At 41.6% G+C, this 24,561-nt stretch overlaps 3 protein-coding genes across 3 annotated transcripts; 1 reads left to right on the forward strand and 2 right to left on the reverse strand.

The window, feature by feature from the left end:
• Positions 1-1,117: 1,117 nt before the first annotated feature.
• On the reverse strand, positions 1,118-4,109 carry mrpl22 (mitochondrial ribosomal protein L22). The gene is made up of 7 exons (XM_061702671.1): positions 4,064-4,109; positions 3,941-3,983; positions 3,342-3,477; positions 3,202-3,267; positions 2,957-3,034; positions 2,809-2,878; positions 1,118-1,575 (listed from the first exon to the last, which is right to left on the reverse strand). Exons 1-7 carry the CDS (start codon positions 4,086-4,088, stop codon positions 1,412-1,414), a joined length of 582 nt encoding a protein of 193 aa, XP_061558655.1. The 5' UTR covers positions 4,089-4,109; the 3' UTR covers positions 1,118-1,411.
• Positions 4,110-4,371: 262 nt separating this feature from the next.
• Positions 4,372-20,060, forward strand: gemin5 (gem (nuclear organelle) associated protein 5). Its single transcript, XM_061702243.1, is given in 28 exon segments — positions 4,372-4,609; positions 4,816-4,970; positions 5,033-5,214; positions 6,051-6,202; positions 6,288-6,386; positions 7,042-7,174; positions 7,240-7,405; positions 8,262-8,474; positions 8,677-8,762; positions 8,836-8,918; positions 10,609-10,745; positions 11,850-11,923; positions 11,997-12,178; positions 12,425-12,564; positions 13,110-13,281; positions 13,353-13,405; positions 13,407-13,545; positions 13,634-13,690; positions 14,198-14,323; positions 15,098-15,193; positions 15,298-15,435; positions 15,520-15,667; positions 16,862-16,981; positions 17,043-17,253; positions 18,251-18,511; positions 18,927-19,426; positions 19,656-19,743; positions 19,854-20,060. Coding segments are annotated over 28 exon segments (4,209 nt in total). The 5' UTR covers positions 4,372-4,467; the 3' UTR covers positions 20,010-20,060.
• A 41-nt stretch (positions 20,061-20,101) lies between these two features.
• On the reverse strand, positions 20,102-24,487 carry cnot8 (CCR4-NOT transcription complex, subunit 8). Its single transcript, XM_061702604.1, has 7 exons — positions 24,398-24,487; positions 23,154-23,335; positions 21,871-22,064; positions 21,600-21,761; positions 21,381-21,525; positions 20,704-20,814; positions 20,102-20,619 (listed from the first exon to the last, which is right to left on the reverse strand). Exons 2-7 carry the CDS (start codon positions 23,268-23,270, stop codon positions 20,491-20,493), a joined length of 858 nt encoding a protein of 285 aa, XP_061558588.1. The 5' UTR covers positions 23,271-23,335; positions 24,398-24,487; the 3' UTR covers positions 20,102-20,490.
• Positions 24,488-24,561: the final 74 nt, after the last annotated feature.

A 24,561-nucleotide genomic window follows, 5' to 3' on the forward strand; every position in this document is an offset into this window, starting at 1 on the left:
ATTATGATCCTATTCTTGTGACAAATCCGATTTTTTTTTTATAAAATAAAATAAAAAATTTATGACAGCTTTATCTTTGTGAAATTTCACTTGTAATATGACTTTATTCTTGTAATCATACTTTATTAATAAAAAAAAGAAAATCTTGCATTACGACTTTATTCATATAAAATATTTCTTGTAATATTACAAATGCATTTTGTAAAACAGTAAAAAGTGGATGCATGTGGCTTTTTTACCCCCTCCTCAACGTAGTCATCAAGAAATCATAAGTGGTACAATGTCTTTGCACCTTTTATTATTTTCGCAGTACTTCATGTGAAAGATAACCAACTGATTTTGTTTAACCCCCACGGACTTTTCTCCAATTCCAGCAAGGCGTGAAAGCCAACACAGGTTCGCTATTTCGGTAGAAAGAAACAATACTCCATTTATTTTTTCATAGACTTGTGGAGCAATTACCCGATTTTACTCTTCACGATTATATTGTCTATTTGTTCCCAACTGGAGGGAAGTCACGACGTTCATTTGTTGAAGAGGCCTGAATGAATGTTTCTCACCACTTTCTTGCACGACAGCGAAACCTCATGCTGGGGGGAATCTTGCAAGGTGATGGAACTTTGCTTTTCATTTCAGCCATTGCAACAATTCGATGAATCGAGAACTAATTGATTATCGGATTAATCGGCAACTATTTTGCAAATGGATTAATGGCTTAAAGATGATGTTTACATTTCAATTGTCCTCTCAACAGTAAATATTCTCCTATTTCTGTAGTCCACCATAAAAAGCATACTGATTATCCTTGTGTTTCAATCCCAATAAGACATTTGCAAACATCTGCATTTACTCTGAAAAAGAATGATCAACATTTTTGCCTATTTTCTGACATGTTACGGACCAAACCAGTAGATGCACTGTCAATTTGAAATAATGTCCTGTTTTTTACTCAGGTGATGGGATTTTTTATTTTATTTTTTTAAATGGAAAAAAAAAAAATGCAAGGCTCCATCTTGTGGACATATTTGTTATTGCTCCCTCTTGGAGGAGGCTGGAACTGATTCATTTTATTTATATTTATTTCAATGGGGAAAGACGTTGGAGTTATGACAACTCCACTGCCTGAAATTTTGCTACTTTATTCTTTTACTCATATAGTTGTTTTCCTTGTTAAATAACCACTTTTTCTGTTTTTGTGTAATCTTACCACTTGGATTTTCATCTTTTGCGGGTGTGTCGGGAACAAATCCCCTGGGACAAACGGAGTTCACATCGCAGTACACAAAAAGAGAAGCGCTAAGAATGTCTCGAGTGATTTATTTACAAAAATGATTGCCAAAAACACACACATATTGAACGGGTGGTCTACAGACTGTGTATGACCGTCCTCCTCTTGAGAAGCTGCACGTACTCATTGGCCTTGGTCCAGGCTGGTCTTCTTCTCCGTGATAGGCGGCGGGCCCTCCACCAGTTTGACAAAGAAGTGGCAGTAGACTTTGTCCATGATGCCAAACATGCCTCTGCCGTGGTAGCGGATGCGCTTCAGGTACATGCCTTTGCCCGTGTGAGACTCGGCTGCCGTGGCGGCCACACGGGCAAAGGGAGAGCGCCGGAGAGAAAGCATTAACGGAGATGAGGTGAAGAGGAAGGATCCACGGTTCGGTTCGTATCTCGGTTCTGCGGTCACCGTTTTCGGTTCGGTATGATTCCGAGGAAAATCAATGATGTCTTGCATAGTTAGATTCAAAGTGAAATTAACACAGGATGTATGATCACAGCATTTCATTGAATTACTATTGTTGTTATTGTCTTATCATTGAAATGATTTGTATGAATCCGAAACAACCATTTGTTCATTCTGCTGATGGCTCAATGCAAATATATCATGTTCAATTAAACAAGTCCAGATTTCACAGAGTAAAGTACATTTGTGACTGAAAATTGAGAAATCATCATGATTTCAGTATTCATACTTTTCATGTTTGTTTGGTAGTTTACTGTGAGGTTTTTCCAAAGCAAATTAGGTAGTCTTATATGATGCACATAGACTGACATGTTTCATAATTCATCCAATAGGGGTGGAGATTTGATTACTATGTGTATTATTATTATTATTATTATCTACTGATGATAACATGCGTGAATGAGCTCAGCTCATGCATACATTTCATTCTCTAAACCTCTTCATCTTTATGTACTTTGTTACCGGCAGCATTGATGAAGACTTCCAGTCAGGTCCATATCAATATATATATATTTATAATGTATTATTATAAAATTACATTTCTCTTCTTGTAAAACTGTGATTTATTTTCTTTTTGTTTAAAAACAAAAAAAATCTTTGTAATATTACAAATGTCATCTTGGAAAAAAGTAATTACTAGCCAGTAACTAGTAACTCTGGCAAATATGTTGCCACATTTTTTTGTATAAAATTATGTATTTTCCCTCTGTAATATTACAATAGTCTCGTAATTTTGCCATATTTTTCTTGTAACAATGTTGTTTTTCTTGCAGAAATATATTTGTTTCCACCTTGTTAAATTACAACAGTCTTGCAATTTTACTATTCCTCCCCAAGAAAAGTACAACTTTATTGTCTTATCAATACAGTTCTACTCATGATACACTAGTCACGTTTATATATTGCTTTCTCCATTAAACCTCTTTCTTATTATTGCCACTGTTCAGTGACTGGCTGGGAGAAATCACACGTTTCTCCTGCCTCACAGCGAGCCGTGTGGTGTGACCAAATAAGGTAACCGCTTATTGGTGTCCCAATACCTTTGTCCTTATTGTGACACTCACCTACGTACAGGTTGGACTTGTACTCCACGTTGTGATTCTTCACTGCCATCTCCTGAGCTTCCAGGAGCACCTGGGACGTAACGTTGGAATTTCAATGAAAATGTGGACATTTGAATTTGGTAAACAACACGTGGAGCTCATCACCGACTTCTCTCATGATCTTGGCCCCTTTTTTGTCGTTGAACTGCAACTGCGCCACGGCCTCGTCGATGCTCATTCCTCGGATCTGCGCAGGGAACCGTCACAGGATCAGTGACAGTGGATATAAAAAAGTCTACACACCCCTTTTGTGATGTAAAAAAAATAATAATAATAAAATAATAAATGAGACCAAGATAAATCATTTAAAAATAAATAAATAAATAAATGTTCCCCCGGAATGTTGTTTCTCACCATTTTAGCCAGGTACCACATCTTGTCTTTACTGTACTTGATCTGTCTCCTTGAATGATGGATCTCCTGTATGTAGGAGGGTGACGGCGTGTTTGATATTTGACATTTACAACACAATTTCACGGTGGAAAAGGACATACGGCTGGTCTGCGAGGCTCGCCGGGCAGCTGAGGCGGATAAACAATCTTGTTCCTCTTCTCCCAGTTCTTTGTTTCTAGGGTGGTGCTGGTGTGGAGGCAGCAGAGCTGCTGAGGACCAACGGCTACTGTCGCCAACCTGGACACACGAATAGAAAAAGGGGCTAAAATGAATATTCAAATCTGAATTATTTTTAGTTGAATGCCTTTCTAGCACTTATTGGGAACAAGTGAGCTGGAGCCTATCCCAGCTGCGTTTGAGTGAAAGGAAGGGGCACACCCTGGACTGGTCGCCAGTAAATCATACACACAAATACAAAGTGGACCATTGAGGAGGAATTAAAGGAAATTTAAATCCGATCTAACCAAGCTCATAAACGATGCAAAATAAACAAACAAAAACCCCACACTGTATTTACAAATATAACCGTACTTCCATCGTTTACGGTACTCTACATAAAATTGCTATAATTCCTAAATAGTAAATGCTATAAATGTGTGAAACCGCTGCATTACTTCAATTAATGTTCAAAATGTGTGATAGTGAGTAACAATGTCGATTCGTCCTTCTGATAGCATTGCGTGCAAACATCGCAACATACCTCGGATGAACAAGTCCAAATATACTCCTTATTGACGCAACACCTGTAAATAAATCGTGAATAAAAATCTGATTAAAAGCACTTTTTGGACATTTGATCGAGTAAATGTTTTAATTTCCATACCGCATCCTGTCATGGTTGCGGCCATTTTTGATAACGTCACCGAATCGCCTTACGGCGGTGTCGTGTTTGTAGTTTTTTTTTTTTTTATCGTAACTTTATTGAAAACCTAGTCCAACGATATTTAACGCGTATATAAAAGACATTAGGTATAATCAATAATTCAATAAATACTTATAAATTAAGAAAACAACCCATTAAAGACGTTACTTAGCTCCAAATGTGTTGTAACCAGGAATGTTTGACGTAGCCTGTCTTCCGTACCTTGAAGATTTTACGACACCGCTTCGACATACGGTCGTTGCTGTGACGCTACGCCAGTCTTTGGGCAACATGTGAGATGAGCTCGATTTTTGTGACTTTCCAAGAGACTTTTATATTCGGCAATCAGTGAAACGCTCATCATCATGCACGAACGGCTCCTTCCCGCATCTCCCAATTGGTACTGCTCCCGCTGCTGTGACGTCAGCTGCGGCGGCTTGCTGGGCGTTGGAGCCAAAAACTTCATCTACTTGATTGACGTGTCGGCAGCCACCTGCAGTACTCAAGGTGAGAGCATGCCCCATTAAACTACTCTACAATCAACTCCGAGTGTGCTTTGCGGTGTTAGTCTGACAAAGAGAGACTTTATCAGATGTGCTGATTACCACTGATTGATTAGATTCAGTTGCTATTGTGGTTTGACCCCAGTGCATCTTGTCACTCAATGTTGTCTCTATAAAGACTGTGTAACTGTTTTTTTTTTTACGTTTCAGGTGTTCTTGTGGGCCACAGAGGCTTGGTGTCAGGCGTTTCTTTCTGCCAGGACGCTACGCAGAGTCACATCTGTGCCAGCTCCTCCGGCGATGGAGTCGTCATCTTCTGGGACACGAATGCTAAATCTGTGTTACGGGAGCACGCGTCTCATCAGGTCAGTTCTACCGCTCCGGGTCTAATCCCAGTCCCAGATAACGAGCGCCGTTTCATCCTCAGAGCGCCGTCTCGGCCTTGCACTGGTCCCCGCTGGACAAAAACCTGGTCGTGTCCGGGGACGAGAAGGGGATCGTGATGTGTCACCGGTACAACACGGGAGACACGGCACGCTTCTTCCCCGAACCCAGGACCATCGTCTGCCTCACCTGCTCCCCGCACACCTGGAGTACGGTGGCCGTCGGGTAAGATGAGGACACAAACGCTCAACTCAACTTTATGAAAAAGGGTTCTCGAAAAAAAACCCATAACCACAGCTGAAACAAAGTGCCGCTGACATCGAGACCTCCTGCAGGGCCTCCTCTGTGACTTTAGACCAAACTATCAACAGTTTACAAACTAAAGTTATTATTTATTTTTTCCCCCGTTTGTCCTCAGGCAAACTACTGTACTTTTTAGTTGAATGCGCATTGATACCTTTTCAAAAACAAGTACATAAATGTATGAAAATATTTTTTTTTATTTGTATTTTTATCTAAGACATCACATTGTTTTGGTTTTTGATGATTAGTATTTCATTATATGAATATATATATATATATATATATATATATTACTTTTTGATTTTTTTAATTACAGTACAATATACCTCACAATTTTTTACAATTAAACTTAAATTTTTTGCACTTTAACTTTTAATTTTTTTATATTTATATTTTCATTTTAATTCTACTACTACTAAAGTACAAAGTACTAGTACTTTAACCATTCATTTTGTTTTAATAAAATTTTTCATTTTACTTCTCCTGGCACCTTTTATTTTTTAAAATATACAGTACACTATACCACAGTTTTTTGTTTTTATTATTATTATACTTGAACCATTTTGGTTTTCTCTATTTTAATTTTCTTTACACTCTATCAAGTCTAATGTTAAAAAATATTTTACTTAATAATTTAATTCATAAAAAGGTTTTCAGGTTGCGTCGCAAGGTTTCTGATTGGCTAAAACGACAACTAGAATGTTCAAGTATTTTTAGTGCCGCATGTTGATGTCTTGCATGCTTCGGTCCACGTGAAGCTACAAAGACGGCATGATCGCGCTAATCGACGTGAGCAAGAAGGGGGAGGTGACGCGCCGTCTCCGCGGGCACGACGACGACATCCACTCGCTGGCGTGGTCGCCGCTCGCCAACGAGGACGTTCTCAACTGGAGAGCGGACGCCGGGGACGGTAACGGTGAATCATATTCTTTTTAATTTCCTTCCCCCCCCCCTAAATGTATGGTGAAATATACTGTATCTTGTGGATGTTCCAGCTTCTAACGGGGTGAATGCAGGAGAGGAGAAGGGCTGCTACCTGGCATCTGGAAGCAAAGACCAGACTGTGAGGGTCTGGAGCACGGCCACAGGAAAAGGTGAGATGTTTCTTCTTCAACCAGCGTTCACGTGTCAAGTGCAGTTTGGCAGCCAGGTGATGAAGCGCTGCCACCATGAGTGAAAATACAATCGATGCTCGTCTTTATGGCTGCTCACTTTTTTTTTAGGGCATTTGCAAGTATTTTGTAACATTACCCGTCGTTGTTGCGTAATTACAACATGGCAATTTTTATACTGTACTGTAAATGCATGTAGAAGCCGCAAGATGGCAAGCAAAGGACTGCTTTTTGTCCGAATAAAGCTCGTCAACTCACTTCAGCATCAAGATGGCGCCAAAACGACCCTGTTATTGCTTTGGCCTGAGCCCAAAAACAGTGGGTTTTTTTCAGCAGATAACAGGATAGATTCCAAAAACAAAAAACAAACAAAATCTGCAAATAGCTGAATTTGCGAATGCCAAATTGTGAATATGCTGGTGAAAAATAATATATTTTACATATGTTTAACATTTTTGTATTTACTTTAGTAAATCATTTGTTAATTATAATGACACAGTTTTACATCTACAATTAACCTGGCCTGTCTGTCCATTTTATAAAAAAAAAAAAAAAAAAAAAGTCTGTCCAGCCTTTAGTTAAACAGACAAACATACTGTACTTTTCTGATAACCAAGTTATGGGTGTGTTTTTGCAGGTGTGACCACCTTGAAGCTGCCCTACTTGAAGAGACGAGGCTCCGCCGTTGACCCGACGCTCAAAGAGAGACTCTGGCTCAACGTCCACTGGCCCAAAGGACGACCCGCGCAGCTGGTTTCCAGCTGCTTCAGGTTTGCCCTTCCACATCTCCGCGCATTCCGCGGAACCGGCGGTTAACGCGCGTGCTCATGCGCAGCGGCGAGCTGGTGATGTGGGACCTGACCCGGACGGGCAAGCAGAAGTGGACCCTGTTCGGCTCGTCCTCCGAGGGCCAGAACCACAGCAGGATCGTGTTCAACACCGCCGCCTTCACGCTGCCGGACGGCCGGGAGCTGCTCGTCAGCACGTCCTTGAACAGAGAGGTGGGCATCGCGTTTCCGTTTAAAAGAGTGCCAATAAATGCATGCCTTTTCCCATTAGGGAAAAAAAAGAAAAATACTTGTATAGTGGATGTAAAAAGTCTTCCCGTTCCTTTCGTTTTTGGCCTATTTATTCCTGTTGAGGTGTTTATATGCAGCATTTTTTTTCTTCTTCTAACCTGGCTCAAATCAGACTATTGTGCTCCATGTAAACCAGGCTAGTGTTGGCACATTTAGACTTTTGCTAGAAAGCAAAACAATGGCAGAAAAAGCCTCCTCGAACAGCTGAGCTTTATTTGTGCCGCTGACTCCCATTTCGCCAAAGTTTGAATGTGATTGGTTACAATGTTGCGTCGGTCCATTTCTATGCAACGTTTCCTTGTATTTTCTTCATAATCCGGCGGTACCTCGACTTCCGAGTGACGCGACTGATGAGCGCTAGATGGTTGCGGCGAACTCAACAATTCTTCAAAAACCAAAACAAAGCGAGGCTTCAAGCGGTTAAATGTCCCCCCCAGTTGAAGATTACTGCCAAGCTAAACATAAAACAAGGAAAATTACACCTCGTTTATTTCACCAAACCACATTAACCTTGCCTTGTGAAAGTCAGCTAGCTTAATGCTAATACATAACGGAAAATGCCATAGATGGGCTAGCATTGATATTGGCCATTGAATTAGTGCATGAAATCATGATGCAAAAACGGTGTAATTCTTTTACATTCTATTAAATTGTCATTACTGTATGTTTTTATAAAGTACAGTACAGTAGAGTCCTATTTCTCTGTTTTTAAACATTTTCACCGTTTTTTTATTTTACGCATTAATTTGACTTTGTTGCCATTCGATGTACTCCACAGGTTAAATGCTGGGACCTGGCCGACCTGGACTGCCGCTGGACGCTGCCCACGCTGGGCGGCTTCGTGTACAGCCTGGCCTTCTCGCCCGTCGCCACCGGCTGCCTGGCGCTGGGCGTGGGGGACAACATGATCCGGGTTTGGAACACGCTGTCCGCCCAGAACCAGTACGACGCCCGCTGCTTCTGGCAGGGCATCAAGTCCAAGGTCACGGCGGTAAGAAGCCCTTTAGATGTCATTCATTTAAAAACACATTCAAATCCTTTTGATTTGATGACAATAATACAGAGTTTCCCCACATATTCACAATTTGCTTTTCAGATTTTTTGGGGGGGAACGTATCCTCCATTATTTGCGTAAAAAGCTGTAAAACGTCAGATGAAAAGCACGTGCAAGTGGTTATGTTTGTTGATTGCAGCTGGCTTGGCATCCTAAACGCGAGGGAACCTTGTCTTTTGGAACAGACGACGGCAAAGTGGGAATCTACGAAGTCTTCTCCAGCAAGTACGAGTTTTTGAACGAATGTTATTCAACACACGTCGCGTCATTTATTGGTGACTTTGTGGTCTCCTCGCAGGCCGCCTCAGATCTCCAGCACCTACCACAAAAAGACGGTGTACTCGCTGGCCTGGGGACCGCCGCTCCCCCCGATGTCATTTGGTATAAGCGTCTTTCCAACTCCACCACCACCACAACAACAACACGATACAATAATAAAGACAGTGAGAAATAGTTTTTTTTTTCTCACAGCTCTCTTCAGCCACCATTCTTGTAATTGGCTGCGTAATTGAACCAGCCACGTTCATTTAAGCAGCTTCGGACAGATGGTGTTTTAATGACTCCATCCGTCAAACCCTGGCTCACAAACCCTGAGTGTTGCCATGCCGACCATCTGCCGGGTGGCCTTTAATGGGATAAAAAGAAGCCTTTAATGTCAGCACAGGTCATTTGTCTTAAGTGTCTTGAAAGTTTTTTGCTTTTTTTTTTTTTTTAAATACATTTAAACACCTGCATGCCGAGTGGAAATGTCATTTAAACTGGCACTGCCAATGCAGTCAATACAGGCATCCGTCTACCTTACGAGTGACTCGACTACAGAGTTTTTCATAATAAGGTTCATTGCAAGGCCCATTTATTTAATTGTTTGTTGTCTTGAGTTTCCAGCAACAACAGAGTTTAAGCTTAAGCTTAATATGTTGTGTATTCAACCAAACCACAACAAGTCTGCTAGCTTACTGCTACCACACAATGCAAAATGCCATCGACGGGCTAATGAAACTAACTTGGTAACTTATAACCCTCTAAGCAACAGATATTTGAGCACAAACTGTGTAGCAACACATGTAGACAGACAAAATAACAATACTCACAGACATGTATTCTTTATCTTCTGCAAGAAATGACTCATTTTACTGCAGCTTACCTGGTCACTTAGTTGTGACTGTCTTCTTTGTGTATTTATGTCTGTATAATACTACCTCCTGGTGGCCAAGGCTTGAACACCAGAAGGAGCTGCGCAATCCATGAATTAAAATATGAAATCATAATGCATAAAGTGTTTCATTCTTTAAATTATATTTGACATTATTACTAGGGCTGCAACTTATCATTCTTTTGGGAATCGATTCATCTGTCAATTATTTTAACGATCAATCGGATAAAAAAAATCTTTTTATTTACATCCCTTTTTTTTCTTCTTCCAAAAACAGGACTTTGTTTCAGATTGATACTAGTGCAGAAAATGCACAAACATAAACTGATGATGATTCAGTTACTGGTTTGGTTCGTAACATGTCCAGGAAATAGACAAAAATGTTGACCATTATTTTCCAAAGTAAAAGCAAATGTTTGTAAATGTCTTATTTTGATTAAACACTATGATAATCAGTTTGCTTTCATGGAGGACTACATAAATTGGAGAATATTTACTGTTGAAAGACTGAAATTCTGTGGATTTGGACAATTTCAAGATAAACAAGTCCTCTAATCGATTATCAAAACAGAATAGATGATTTGATAATCGATTTCCATAGTTGTTGATTCATCAATTCACACATTCACTACCATTGACGGCTTTAGAAGTCAAATATCCATGTTAACTGGGAAGGCTGGCAGTGAATGAGTTAATTGTTGCACCTCTAGTTATTACTGAATGTTTTGGTAAATGACTTTTTAGGTATAAATCTTAACATTTTTGTTGGTGTTTTTTTTTGGGGGGGAAGGGGATTGGGGGTCTGGAACGGATTAATGGCATTTCCATGCATTTCAATGGGCAAAGATGATTTGCAATCTGCACGTGGTCAACCCGCCGCTGTCTCTCCCACTGATGCGGTGTATGTGTGACGTTAAGGTGCAGCGGAGGGCAAGGCGTCCCACAGCCTGTACAGCTGCGCTGGCGAGGGCGTCATCCTGCAGCACAACCCGACCGAGCTCAGCGGCGACGCGTGCGACATCGACAAACTCATCCGGCAGACCAACAACATCAAGGTGGGAGCGCACAAAGTGTTGTTGACCTCTTGGGGTTATAGCAAAGTGAACGACAAAAGGAAAGGGGAAAAAAATATGAATGTGGATTGGACTAGAACTGCAAAGTACTTAAAGTATTTTCATTGTACATCCAGTTGTTACTGGTACTGCTTATTAATGATACGTGTACACCACCTGCCACTTAATTATGTACAGCAGCACAATCTGCTGATAAGCACATGCCGGCAGATCAGCGACGAAGAAAGGACAAACGCCTTTGCTCAAACAGGGAACAATGTATTACTAATATACTTTTGTCGTAAAAACAGAAATGGTGTGTCTTTAACATTGAAATATACGGTTAAACTAGTGAAAAATTATTCTCGTACAATTTAGATTTTACTATTTTCTCAGTGATGTTATACTTGAAAATTTTCTTTTTGTGTAATAACATTTTTGACATTACAACTATATACTTCTAATTTTATAGCATTTGATAAAAATTGGACATTCTTGCAGTATTATGAACACTTTTTCTGGAAAAAATGCAAATATCCCCTGAGTCAACTATTTTCCTGTTATATGACTTTTGTTCATGTGACGTTCTCGTAAAAAAATGCTTCTACATTTTACTTTCTTCTGACATTGTAAATGTATTCTTGTAATGCATTGAGACCCCAACTTAAAAGTGAGTGACCCGAATTTTCAAACTACGAGTCGTCGTGCTGCGGTTTTATTATTTATTTATTTATTTATTTATTTATTTATTTATTTATTTATTTATTTTATTTTTTTATTTTTTTACAATTGCTAGATGGTGTCAGCAAACGTCACAACAAGCGGGAGCAGTTTGGCAGATAGTGAACAATTCTTCGAATTAGAGTAAAATTAGACGGGCTAATGAAACTACCAACGGTGTTGCGGTTTTATAACTCTTTAAACAAAGGTTATTTGAACACAAACTTTGCAGCAACACATGTAGACAGACAATATAACAATTATTTTTTTATCCCGTGCGGGAAAAAACGATTAATATTATTGCAATTTACTGAGCAGTTGTGACTGTCTTATGTTGTGGAAAAATAAAAGTTTGTAAATAGTGACTTGCGTTGTGTTAACAAACAGCACAAGCTGTCTCCTCACACCGACCTCAGCTGGAAACCGGACGGCAAAGCGGTCGCTATCGGCAACGAGGACGGGTAAAGTGAACGGCGAGGCCTGGCTGCTTCCAGTACTGCTCAGCACCACCATCACCCCCTGGCCTCCCCGCAGGTGCATCGACGTCTACCAGGCTCCGTCCCTGAAGCTGCTGTGCAGCATCCAGCAGCACCACAAGGTCATCAACGCGCTGCGATGGCACCCCGACGACAACGCGCCCCCGGAGCTGCACGGTCTGCTGGCCTCGGGCTCCTGCAACGCCATCGTCTACGTGCACGACCTGCGCCAGGTCTTAGGTAATTGGAATTTAGAGGGAATTCTTTTACATGGGAATTAAAAAAAACTTTTTTTTTTTTTTTTTTTTTTTTTTTTTAAACACACACAATATAGTGTGGGTGCAAGTGATACCCCCACCCCCCCCCAAAAAAAAGTGGTAGTTCACTGTCTTGAAGAAGTCCTAAAATTGCAAGAAGTGTGCAAGTGTATCGTTAAGGTGCATTACCTAAGAAAAGTTGTAATGTTAATGATCATTCATGTTGCAGAGAACCCTCCGGAAAGCCCGTTGGTGTTGACGGAGCCGTATCGCAGACTTTGCGGCCACACGGCCAAAATCACCGGCCTGGCTTGGAGTCCGCACCACAGCGCCAGACTGGCCAGCGCCTCGTATGACGGGACCGCCCAGGTCAGTGCCGCCGGGTACTGTGGGTAATACAACAGTAGGGGTAAACTCATACAAACATTTTATTCCTTTCAAATGTTGTTGTTTTTTTTTTTTTTTTTTTTTAAGAATTTCCCATGGAAACTGATATTTTCTCATAGTAAAATAACCTTTTCCTTCATAATACTTTTTTTGTAGGAAAAGTACAACTTTTCCCTTGTAATACTGTTATTTAACTATCTTCAAATTTTCACATTTTTCCATAATATTTTTTTTCCCTCATCACCTTTACTTGTTTTTTTTTGTTTGTAATAAATTCTTCCGGAAATGACTTTTTTTTTCATATTTTAAAATATTTTTAACTCACAATTTTCTGACTTTACTGCTCTATTGTATAGTTTAAAAAAAAAAAAAATTGAAACATTTTTACTGAAAATGTATATCCCAGTATTTTAAAATTTTGTTTGGTATTACCAAAGGAAATTTTAGTCATACTAAAATAAGTGGAGTAATGCGGTATTTATTTAAATTTAGAGTTGTGAGATTAATTTTGTGTGTGTGGCGTTCAGGTGTGGGATGTACAGCAGGAAGCGGCGCTCTCCAACTACCGGGGTCACGTGGGCTACCTGCTGTGCGTGGACTGGTCCCCCGTGGACCCGGACGTCATCTGGACCGGAGGGAAGGACTTCACCGTGCAGGAGTGGAGAGTCTCCAAGCAGGAGTTCACTACGCCGCCCAAAGGTGACGCTCTGCCACGCCCTCAAAACCGTGAAAAGCCAGTGGTTCCGCCATTGACGGTGACTTCCTCTCAGGAAAGAAGATGGTGGACCTGAAGGAGAAGGCCAAGCAGAAGAAGAAAAACAGAAAAGACAACCGAAGCATCGTCTCCAGGAGTAATCGGCGAGCGCGTTACGGGGGTAACCACGGCGACCAACGGACAGGAAGCCTCGGATGAAGCCGACGAGGACGAGGTCTGCTCTGCGAGCAGTCCTGTGCCTCCACCAGGTGAAAATGGCCCCCGTTCACTTCGTGTTGTTGAACCTTTTGAACCTTATTGCTAACGCGACATTTGTGTGGACTGTCCATTCATTAGCCAGCGGAGCAACTCAAAGGAAAACCACAACTGTAGTGAAGAGCAAAGACAAACAAGGTAAGTTAGACAAAAGTGTGTGTGTGTGTGTGTGTGTGTACCCCCGCAGATTCACCAATTTGCAGATTTTTTTTTGTTTTCAAATCTTATAAAAAAATAAATAAAATCTTTTTGTTTTTTGGGGGGAACCACCCACGAAAACACTGTGGTTTACTCTCTTTTATTTAAAAATGTTTTGGGCTTTAACATTTTTTTTTTTTTTTTTAGAATTGTATTGCAATTATAATGCACCCGGCCCGGTCCCTATCCCCACAAATAGCAGGGGTCCACTCAGAATCGGCTTTTATTGGCCAAGTATGTTACAAGACAAGGAATTTGTCCCCCGGTGGTTGGAGTCACTCTCGTATCGCAACAAACTGCCACTAAGACGAAATATACGTTTTATTAGGATATAAAAAACACGCGTGTGGCGAGTCATTGAGCAATGAAAGTGTAACCACTGATATAATGGCCAATGTTACGTGTGCGTGTATAACGCATGTGTAACATGCGTGTTTACGTGCGCAGACTCGAACGTTCTGAAGAGGAAGAAGGCTCGCTCCATCCTGCCCCTCAGCACGTCCATGGACCATCGGCCCAAAGAGGATCTGCTCCAGGATTGCCTCACGATGGCCTCCATCGCGCACGCCGCTGGTGAGCGTCTTGTTGGCGGGAGTCGCCTCGTCCTCATCCTCCGAATGCAATCAGAATCTGCGAACAACGTGCCAAGAGGATGTCGTTTCAACAACGAGACGTTTTTCAGGAGGTGTTTTAACGTTACTTATGGACAGTGTCAAAACAAAGTGAGAAGTAGGGACGGGCAAAAAAACTAAACAAAAAAAACTAATAACTCTGCTAAGTTGATTTAAAAAAAAAATAGATCGACGCAGAATTTCTACCTCGAAGTTCTGCCAGAACCAAATAAAGAAAAATACATTTCCAGCCGGAAACATGTTTATACATTTATTGCAGATGGACACAGTGTTGAGGCACTGATAAACTTTGCCAAAAATGACAGAGGAGCGACTGTAAGTGATTTCTTAAGACACTATTAGATGTGTAATATAAATATAACATGATGTATGAGTGAGCGGAATAGTCATTAGTTTTTGTTTTTGTTTTTTTTAAACCTAATATGGTAATCGCTAACGCGCTAATGCTAATTTCGAAAGCTAACCGTTCAGCATAGTCTGATTTTGTTGTTAGTTTAAGAATAGAAGACCAGCCCTCAGAGATGAGAATAAAACTCATGTTAGTAAAAAAAAAAAAAAAAATACAATTTGCCTGAGGGTGGGGGGGATATTTATTTCGATGAAATATCTATACGATTTGAAAAAGATTAGCTGGTGACAGCTCTAGTGTGAAGCTTACTAACAAACCGGCTTGGCAAAAGTTTTGATTCTCCTCTGCTCTGTTTTGGCACGTTAGCGCCCCCTGCGGGCTGCGTCGCCGGCCAGGGCGAGCACGTCCATCTGGGCCTCTTCTCCGACAGAGCGGCCCTACGTCGCATGTTCCACGTAGAAGGTGCGTTTGATTTCCACTTCCTCTCGGCTCAGTAAGACAACAAAAACGACGACGACAGTCAGACAATGATTTTTTTTGGTTTTTTTTGGAACATTTCATTCCAGAGGAGGCTCACGTGGAGGGCGGGCACGTGGAGTCGGCCGTCTACCTCCGGCTGTGGAGCGGCGACCTGGAGGGGGCGCTGCAGCTGGCCGCAGAGAGAGGAGAACTGAGCGACCACCTGGTCTCCATGGCTCCCATGGGTGAACACTTTGGCCGTCGACTTGTACAAACCTGCCGATCGCGCGCAAGTGTGTAACTTTTGGCCTCGGATGCGGTCCTTGCAGCGGGCTACGCGGTGTGGCGCGGCGCCGTGGAGCGCTACGTCAAGCAGCTGTGTCTGCAGGAGCAGCACCTGAAGGCGGCGGCCCACCTGCTGTCCATCAACCAAGTGTACGAGGCCGTACACCTGCTGCGCTCTCACAAGCTCCACAGGTAGATTATTGGCAGCCATTGCAAGGAGCGGTTTGGCGGTCCACTAGCTTAATGATAGCACGCAATGCAAAGCGCCATTGACAGGCTAGTGAAACTAGCGTCGTTGTTGCAGTAGTTATAATCCTTCTAATGTAATAATACACTACTACAATAATGAATTTGTTAAATTCTCATTATAAACAAAAAAAAAAAATTGTATTATTTTATTTTATTTTTAAATTCTTTTTTTTTTTTTTTTTTTTATACAAAGTCTCACTTTCCTATACAGCTCTTGTACTTGATCACATATTTATCATATACCTGTACATAAAATGTGAATATTTGTATTTTGCAGATAAATAGGTTATCTTATTTATTTTATACACATATATAAAATGAAGACTGCAGATTTTATTCCATTTTAATTAGATTTTTAACAGGTTTTTATTACATTTGAATTAGGTTTTTAATATTAACTGTTTCATTTTCAGTTAGACTTGTTTTTAAATGTTCTGGTTTTCTAAAGTTTATTACATTGTAGTAGTTTTGTTACATTTTAATTAGATTTGTTTCCAAAGGTACAACATATTTATTAGATTTTTTGTTCTTCATGTCTTACACATTTTTATAATTAGGTTTTAATTAGCTTTACTCAATTTTATATATATATATATATATATATATATATATATATATACACACACACACACACACACACACACACATATATACATATATACGGCACGTTGGGCGACTGGTTAGAGCGTCACCCTCACAGTTCTGAGGACCCGGGTTCAATCCCCGGCCCCGCCTGTGTGGAGCTTGCATGTTCTCCCCGTGCCTGCGTGGGCTTTTTCCGGACACTCCGGTTTCCCTCCACATCCCAAAAACATGCATGAATTGGAGACTCTAAATTGCCCGTAGGCATGACTGTGAGTGCGAATGGTTGTTTGTTCCTATGTGCCCTGCGATTGGCTGGCAACCAGTTCAGGGTGTACCCCGCCTCCTGCCCGATGACAGCTGGGATAGGCTCCAGCACCCCCGCGACCCTAGTGAGGAGAAGCGGCTCAGAAAATGGATGGATATATATATATATATATATAAACACACACACAAATGATTGAAAGTTAAATACATTAAAATGTCACTCAATGAAATTAAGCCATAACCATATTAGATATAATCATTACAAATACTTTCAACGTCCCTTTTCAGGGAGGCGATCGCTCTGGCCAAAGCGCGGCTGCCCGAGGACGATCCCGTCATCAAGGAGCTCTACACCAGCTGGGCTGTCATGTTGGAAAAAGACGGACATTTCTCCGCAGCCGCAAAATGGTGCGTATTTTATTTTATTTTATTTTAATTTAATTTAATTTAATTGAATTCCGTCCCCCAGTTACATCGCGGTCGGCGACAGCTTCGACGCAGCCAAGGTGATCGCCCGCAAGAACGACGTGACCTCGCTGAGGACGGCGGCACGTTTGGCGAGCGTGGCGGGCGAGGTTACGCTGGCCCAGTCGCTGGCGCTGCGCTGCGCCAAAGATTTGGCGGCCGCGCGGGACTGGATCACCGCGCAGGAGGTCCTCGCCTCACACCCCAGCCTGCTGGTCGGTGCCTGCGGGCTTTTTTTATATAATAATCATTCCACAGCAAAAGCCGGGCTTAAAAAAAAAAAAAAGTAATGAAATGAGGAAAATATGACTTAATTGAATTTGGTTTTGTGGGTGAAAGGACTACAGTTGGGGTGGTAAGTTTTGAAAGGATATTTGGTTAAAAAACAAGCTAAAGATGAGGTAATAAAAATATTTGAATTAAATCTGAGAAAATAATAAAATACTTACAAATATTTTTTGAATGTACATGGCATGTCCTAAGAGTTCATGTTTAGTACACACACAGTATACTTTATTAACGTTCAATATTTTAACTTAATAGAAAATAATCAGAAGCACTTAAAAAACTATTTTTAGATATTTTAATGACTGCCATAAAAGTAAAATATCCAAAAGTAATGTTTATTTTGAATGTACTTTACATAGTTTGAAAAACATCATAAAAGTCCAATGTGGGGGGGGGGGGGGGGGGGGGGTAAAAATATTTTTTTAAAACTACAAATATTTATTTTAAAAAGGCACAGCATAATGTTATGTATTTGTGTCATAATGTGTTTATGTAAGTTATAATACTAATATGTATGAGCATATAAAATTGTTTTGTGTAATAAATATTTGTGTTAAGTTGTGTATTCATAATAATGACAAAATAAGAGCATTTGAAATAATATACAGAGGTCATAATTATTTTAAATATAAAAAGTAAGTAAAGTTTCACTAACAAAATATGTTGACTTAAGTTCTTTACATTTTTGCAGTGAGCCGATTTGTAATTTTTTTTACATTGAAATCTATCCAATTTACTCACATATGCACCTCACATATCGTGGTGCCTTCAGTGGCTTGGTTCCGAATGTGAAAAGTCATTGATCATGGTCCACCTTTTGACCATGTAGTCTTCAAGCCATATAGTAAAATGTAATGATAAAATAAAAATTATAATCATTTTAAAATAGTGTCATGAGTGATATGTGTCCATGTCGTTGTGCAGGTTCACAGGCTTCACCTCAGCGTGGCCGAGCTGCTGTGCGCCTCGCTCTCGCTCATCCACCCTGGGATGCGCGGCGTCGGGCACGCCTGGGCGTCGCCGGGCGAGGGCGGCATCCTGGAGTGGGCGCGCGACATCTGGACCCAACAAATGGGCGTCTCTGGGGCCGACTCGGACGCCGGTCGCAGCAACCTTAACGCTCTGCTTGTGGAACTCCAGAGCATGGAGAGCCCCACCCCCACCGCCAGCCTCCCCCTCACGCAGGTACCGCTTGGTGGGCCACAGGGAACTAGAGTGGGCCAACTCCAGTTTTGCTATTTTGCAGGAGAGGGGATCATCATAAGGAGTGATTTTAGTTTTGCGGTTGCCGCCGAATGGCTGCCACAAAACGTTGACTCCAAATGTATCTGTTTTTTGGGATAGATGATGAATAACATCCATTCAAAGTAAAAAAATAAAAAAAATAAAAAGTGCTGAGTGCAATAATGAGCTGCTTCCTCTATGTCAAAATTGTAACTTAACATAGATTTAGATGATTCATCTGAGGGATATGCCTTTTCTCTATTCAATGCTGTACTTAAAAATAACAAAAATGGAGTTAGCCCACTCTAGTTTTCTAATGGCTGGATTTGACCTATGCTCCCTACGTGGAATGAGTCTATGACGCCCTCTCTTTCAGGTGCTGCTGTGTTTGTCCCGTCATGTGACCCGCGGCGTCCTGTCCTGGTTGTTGGACGACGGCAGCGAGCTGGCGAAGGAGCTATGGCTGGCGTCAGCGTGGCTGCGGGAGGCCGCCGACTTCCAAGTGTCGGCCGCCCTCTTTGGGATTCTAGCAAATGCCTTGGCGGTGTTCCATTGTAATCTGGACGAAGAAGCCAGAGCCGCTGCCGACAGCCTTCGGGCGTGGGCCGCTTACCACCGTCTGTACGAGTTCTGGTGGCGGCGCCCGGGAAATGTCATCAGCAACGGACTCCATCTCGAAGGATCACCGGAAGAAGAAACTAAGACGTCCGGTGAGCTGGACTTCGACGCTCCCTCACTTCTGTCCGAGGCTCACGCCGCCTGCCAGGCCGAGCGGCGGGCGACTGAGGAGTTGCAGGAGCGCCTGGCCGCCATGGTGGCTCTGCACGGACGCAATATGGCCACCCACGGAGAGCAGCATGCCGAGGCCGGACAGCAGTGAGTGACTTAAATCAATGGAAACGTCACAGCCAACATGTGCGCTCGCATCGAGTTTGCAGCAACAAGAAAAATATCGGCCGTACGACAGCTTGTATCTTAAGGCCTTACTGTCAACACCCTGGACCCAAAATACATTTGTATTTTATTACTTGATGGGATAATCACTTTTTTTTTCTAAAAACATAAAACTGTTTCCAACCCTCCAATCTGTTTTCTTCTCCTTCAGGCCTGAAGAGGAGGAGACTTTCCTCTCCTTGACTGCGAAGATGTCCAAACATCAACAACAGCTGACCGACATTCCCGACATCATCAAGGTAACCGGTGCGGGATGAGTGGAATCACTTGATTTCACAATTTATTCCTAGTAGTTCCAACAGGCTCGTTTTAACAAATCATTATCCTCCTCCTCGGTTCCGTTGTCTAGTCAAATTCTCGTCCAGATGTGGCTGAGTGCTGCCTGGTCCTCCTCCACCTCGGTTCTTCCGTCCCCGAGTGCCTGCGGGGGGACGCCGAAGACCTGCTGCGGAAATACGGAACATGCCGGACGCTGGAGAAGGTCTCCCGACGATTCTTTAACTAAATTGAGACAGTACAGCCTTTGTGTTGGATTCAAATAAAAACTCATATGTCAGAGCTTCCTTTTTTGCACACTTAAAAAATAAGGGAGTATACTTTGAAAATACAAAACAATTTAATGTACAACAGTTTAAAACAAGTCAGAACGTAAAAACAACGGTCACATCTTCACGCCGACAGTAGTTTGGCCCGGACAAAAAACGGACGCATGCGTTTAAAATGTTCTCTCTTAACATCTGGAGAAAAATTCTAAAACATTTTTTATTTCTTTTCTTTGAAAAATGATACATTAGAAATTTACAATGGGTGGTGGGGCCCTACCGGCGTTCACTTTAAAAACTGAGTGATCGCAGCTTGGTAAGAAAAACAGGCGCTGGTGTTGTGGTCCCACGCTCGCTAACGACAACAAGCGAACCCAAAACGGAAAAAAAATTGTTGGATTTAAAAGGTTTTTAAAACAAGTGCAAAAAGTGAGAAGCCGGGAGTCAGTGCTTATTGTTGCTCTCCTCCTGGCCCGAGCTGGCGATGCCGTTCTGGGGTTGCGTGGAGCCCGAGCCCAGGCCGTACAAGCGGCCGCAGTACTTGGCGTCGTCGATGTTGTCTTCGAAGAAGAGCTGGGGGAAAGCGGAGGGGGGTGGTCGGTGCTGGTGGTGGTGCAAACCAAGTGCCACCCCCCCAGATGGAAGAGTGTGTTCTACCTCTTTCATCCTGAAGAAAGCCATGCCGGTAAGCAGCGAGTCAGAACCCGCCTGATGCTGCCGCCCGATACGCTTCAACTCCAGCTGGTCGGCCACTTCTTGTAAGCCGCCCTGAAAACAAACAAAAAAAACAAGTTGCTAATGTTAGCATAGCACCTTTGTTTTTCTTCGACCAATGACGAATGTAAAACGGCCTCCCCTTACTCCCAGGAAGATCAATTTGACTTAATTTTAGGGTAGCACATTAAAATAAAACATTTTTAGACCACTGAAAGTAACCTAAAATTGTCCTCCCCTATCTTTTGAAAAACAGGACATAATTTCAAATTGACAGTGTAGAAAATGCACAACCAACCCGCTTAAGATTCAGTTAGTGGTTTGGTCTGTAAAATGTCAGGAGAAAAGGTAAAAATGTTGATGACTGGTTTGCAAATGTCTTCTTTTGAATAAGTACAACTACAGAAATCTGAGAATATTTACTGTTGGGAGGGTGAAATTCTGAGGATTTTTGGACTTCGCTGGCTCTGAACAATTGATTGATTTATTAATTGTGGCACTTTAAAAAAGTATTTTTGTTTAGACTGCTGAAGTGAAAGTATAATTGTTTTTATTTTTTTAATAGGCGTTTAACATTGTGAAACATAACCCTGGTAGACTGTGTTTGTGTGTTGGGGCACCTTGAGGTTCTTGCAGCTCTTCATCAGGTACTTGACGTCGTAGATGGCGGGGAAGAAGAGGTTGAGGATGTGGAAGAAGTCGTGCTCCTCCTCGGGCAGCCTGGCATCCGTTAGCAGCTTTACCAGGTAGCCGAAGTCGTACCCGCTGACGGACGAGGAGGAGGAGGTTGTTGTTGTCGTGGCGATGAAAGAAAAAAAAAAAAAGAGGCAGATCCCCACCTGTGGAAGGAGAGCCACTTGACGTTGTCGCACAGCACCAGGCCCGACGTCATGAGAAGCTCTGCGAAGTAGAGCGTGTCGATGCCTTCCTCCTCATGCTTCTTGAACTGAAGACCGGAGTTCTGCAGAAGGTCGATCGAGTCCTGAGAGTACATGTCTTCGCTACATGGATTGATGGATTTTGAAATCAAATGAGAGACAGAGGAAAGTGTGTTTTTGCTTCTTTTTTCCCCCCTCAGTGACTTTTTCACATGTCTGCAAATTGACGTACGTAAGGTTGAACTTGAAGTTGAACTGCCAGGTGGTGGTGCCGTGCGGGTAGTCGCCGTCCTCGTTCATGAAGGTCAGGCCCAGCTGGATGATTTTCAGAAGGTCCACGTTGCAGCGCAGCAGCTGGTACTGGTAGTCCACCGTGCTGCGGAACTCGCCGATCGGCCGCACCACCACGCCGGGGAACTCCGTGTCCTGGGGATGCCGTTGTGAAGGGTAAAAAAAAAAATTTTTTTTTAATAAAAGTCGTCATTACACAGGATCCCACTTACGGGTCGAATTTAGGGGGAATGGAACATAGTCCATGACCCCTCAGATACAAATCATAATCCATTGTTCATTAAAAAAAAATACAAACCTCTTTTGTTCACTAAAAGTTGTCATTTGTACACAAAAAAGTTGAGCATATCAGCCTTTTGTTCACAAATGTAATGACATGCAAATCAGTTTTTTTTAATTAAAAAGAAAACGATCTAAATCTAAACTTTTGGATTTACATAAAGTTAAATGATCAAATCTGTCTTGTTCACAATAGTGACGAAAAATGTCCATTAGTTACAAAAAGTTTTTAAAAATGCATATCAAAGTCTTTGTTCACGAAAAGTTCAAGGAGGAAATTAGTCTTTTGTTCACAAACGTAAAAGACGCAAATGGAAGTCCTTTGTTCAAAAAATGTTCAAATGCAAATCAAAGCACTTTGTTCACACACACAAAAATAAAGGATTTAAATCAAAGTCCTTTGTGCCAATCTAAGTCTTTGGTTCACAAAACGTTAAAGGGGCATAGCACTCTTTTGTTCTCAAAAAGCAAAAGAATCAAATATGTTCTAAGTTTACAAGTTGGGAAAAAAATGCATTGGTCTCCTTTTCCACAAAAAAATGAAATGCAGATTAAATTCCATTATTCACAAAAAGTTAAAAGATGGACTCTGTCATAGAAAGTTAAAAAAAAAAGATGCAAATCTAAAGTCCTTTGTTCAAAAGTAAAAGATGACAATCAGTTCTTCGTTCACTAAAGTTAAAAAAGGTGTGCAAATTAGTCTTTTAATCTCTCTCTCAATATTTAAATCAAAAACCTTTGTCACAACAACAAAAGTAATAGTCATTTGTTCACAAAAAATCTGAAAACATAACTGTGGACTAAGTACTCATATATAACCTTTGTATCTTGTGAAAAGGATTTATTTTTAGCATACATTACAAAAAAAAACAAAAAAAACGACCAACAAAAGAATGTTTTTAAGTAAAATGCTTTTACGGCTCCCACCGGGCGCGCCTTCCTTACCATGGCGATGTAGTTGTAGCTCTGGACGATCTTTCGGATTTTCTTCATCTCGTCGTCCAAGTTGCTGGCCCACACCTCGCAGATGATCTGACTGGCGTCCGTGAGTGCGGCCGGCATGTTGGCGGCGGCTCACGACAGCGTCGACGATCCCCGCGGCACTCTGGGGGAGCTGCAAATAATATCTGCGGAGGAGGAGGAAAAGGAAAACAAAAAAAGACCTCAGCTGTTAAAACAACATGAAAAGGAAAACACTGGTGTGTGCAAATTCAAGTCTTCAACTTTCTGAAATGGCACAGACAACGTGAAACTTGAGCCAAAATCTCCTATGAAAGTAAACACAGGTAATGTTAGCTGTAAGTAATACCAGAAAATCTAGTTTTGTCTTTCTCAGATGAATATTTTTGGAAAGAGGGTTTAATTCCACCTTAAATTGGCATTATTATGAGACCACCCAGTGCATGTTAAAGTCACAAAACGCTGCAGTCGGTTATAATCACAAGGATTTACTTTGTGGGAGAATTTAGTTGGGGGGGGGGTAATTAAGATTGGATTTTTTTTTTTTTGCGGGTCGTGCTCTGAAAGAGTTGCAGACGCTATTTTTGCCTGTCAAACGTATTTAAAAGAAAATTGAAATTAAAGAGAGGATGCTCTTTAACTGTTCAACCCTGTCATGATTTTTAAAATTGGTTTTGAAGGTCTCTTTCTTTCGTTCCTCGGTCTTGACTCCCAAAAGTCTCACAACTCGAGTTTTGTTGAGTAAAAAGTGCATGCGACGAACGGGTGCCATTTAGCTCATTAACTCTAATTACCATCAATTTTAAGAGAAAACATAAAATGGCGTCCGATAACTTTATTTTCCTAAAAGTGGTGATGTTTTTCTTAAACAGTGCGCTTTGCATGATGGGTATGGTGCTTTCAGTTGTTTACAATTACCGGACGAGCTAACACGTTGCTTTGAATTGTGGACAAAAAAAAAAACGAAAACGAAAAAACTAACAAAATAACAAAAAACGATACGCAGCAATAATTCTCCGTCAATAAACAACAGAAACTTATGATAGTAGTTAATTCAAAACGGGACCGAGTTTAGCACGAAATGCTTCCGTTTTATCGCCAGCGCATCCTCTCGCTCCCGACGGCTCCAACGTCATTTGTCGCTAAACGGTTCCGCTTTTTGGACAGCAAAAAAAAAAAAAAAAAAAAGGTGGAGTAGTAATAAAAAAATAAGGAATAAAAGGCTTTACCAGAGAATTTCCTCGACGTAACCGTGGTCGAGCTAGCAAAGCGCCGCACCGCACTTCTTCGTGGTTTCCCTCCCGCGGATCGGGTCACTTCCTTCTTTGTGGTGCCTACAGCTTCCGGTTCCTGTGATTACTGCCACCTGCCATCCGGAAGGTGCAAAGCAACG

This window comes from Phycodurus eques, chromosome 17 (assembly GCF_024500275.1).
Source record: "Phycodurus eques isolate BA_2022a chromosome 17, UOR_Pequ_1.1, whole genome shotgun sequence".
Classification (NCBI taxonomy): Eukaryota; Metazoa; Chordata; class Actinopteri; order Syngnathiformes; family Syngnathidae; genus Phycodurus; species Phycodurus eques.

Coding starts and splice junctions, on each gene's coding strand:
- mrpl22 (XM_061702671.1), bottom strand. CDS start 4,088: ATGGCCGCAACCATGACAGGATGCG. Junction 3,984..4,063: donor CGCAACCATGACAGGATGCG/GTATGGAAATTA, acceptor ATTTATTTACAG/GTGTTGCGTCAATAAGGAGT. Junction 3,478..3,940: donor TTTGGACTTGTTCATCCGAG/GTATGTTGCGAT, acceptor TCGTGTGTCCAG/GTTGGCGACAGTAGCCGTTG.
- cnot8 (XM_061702604.1), bottom strand. CDS start 23,270: ATGCCGGCCGCACTCACGGACGCCAGTCAGATCATCTGCGAGGTGTGG. Junction 21,762..21,870: donor AACTTCAAGTTCAACCTTAC/GTACGTCAATTT, acceptor CAATCCATGTAG/CGAAGACATGTACTCTCAGG. Junction 20,620..20,703: donor CTTTCTTCAGGATGAAAGAG/GTAGAACACACT, acceptor GCTTTCCCCCAG/CTCTTCTTCGAAGACAACAT.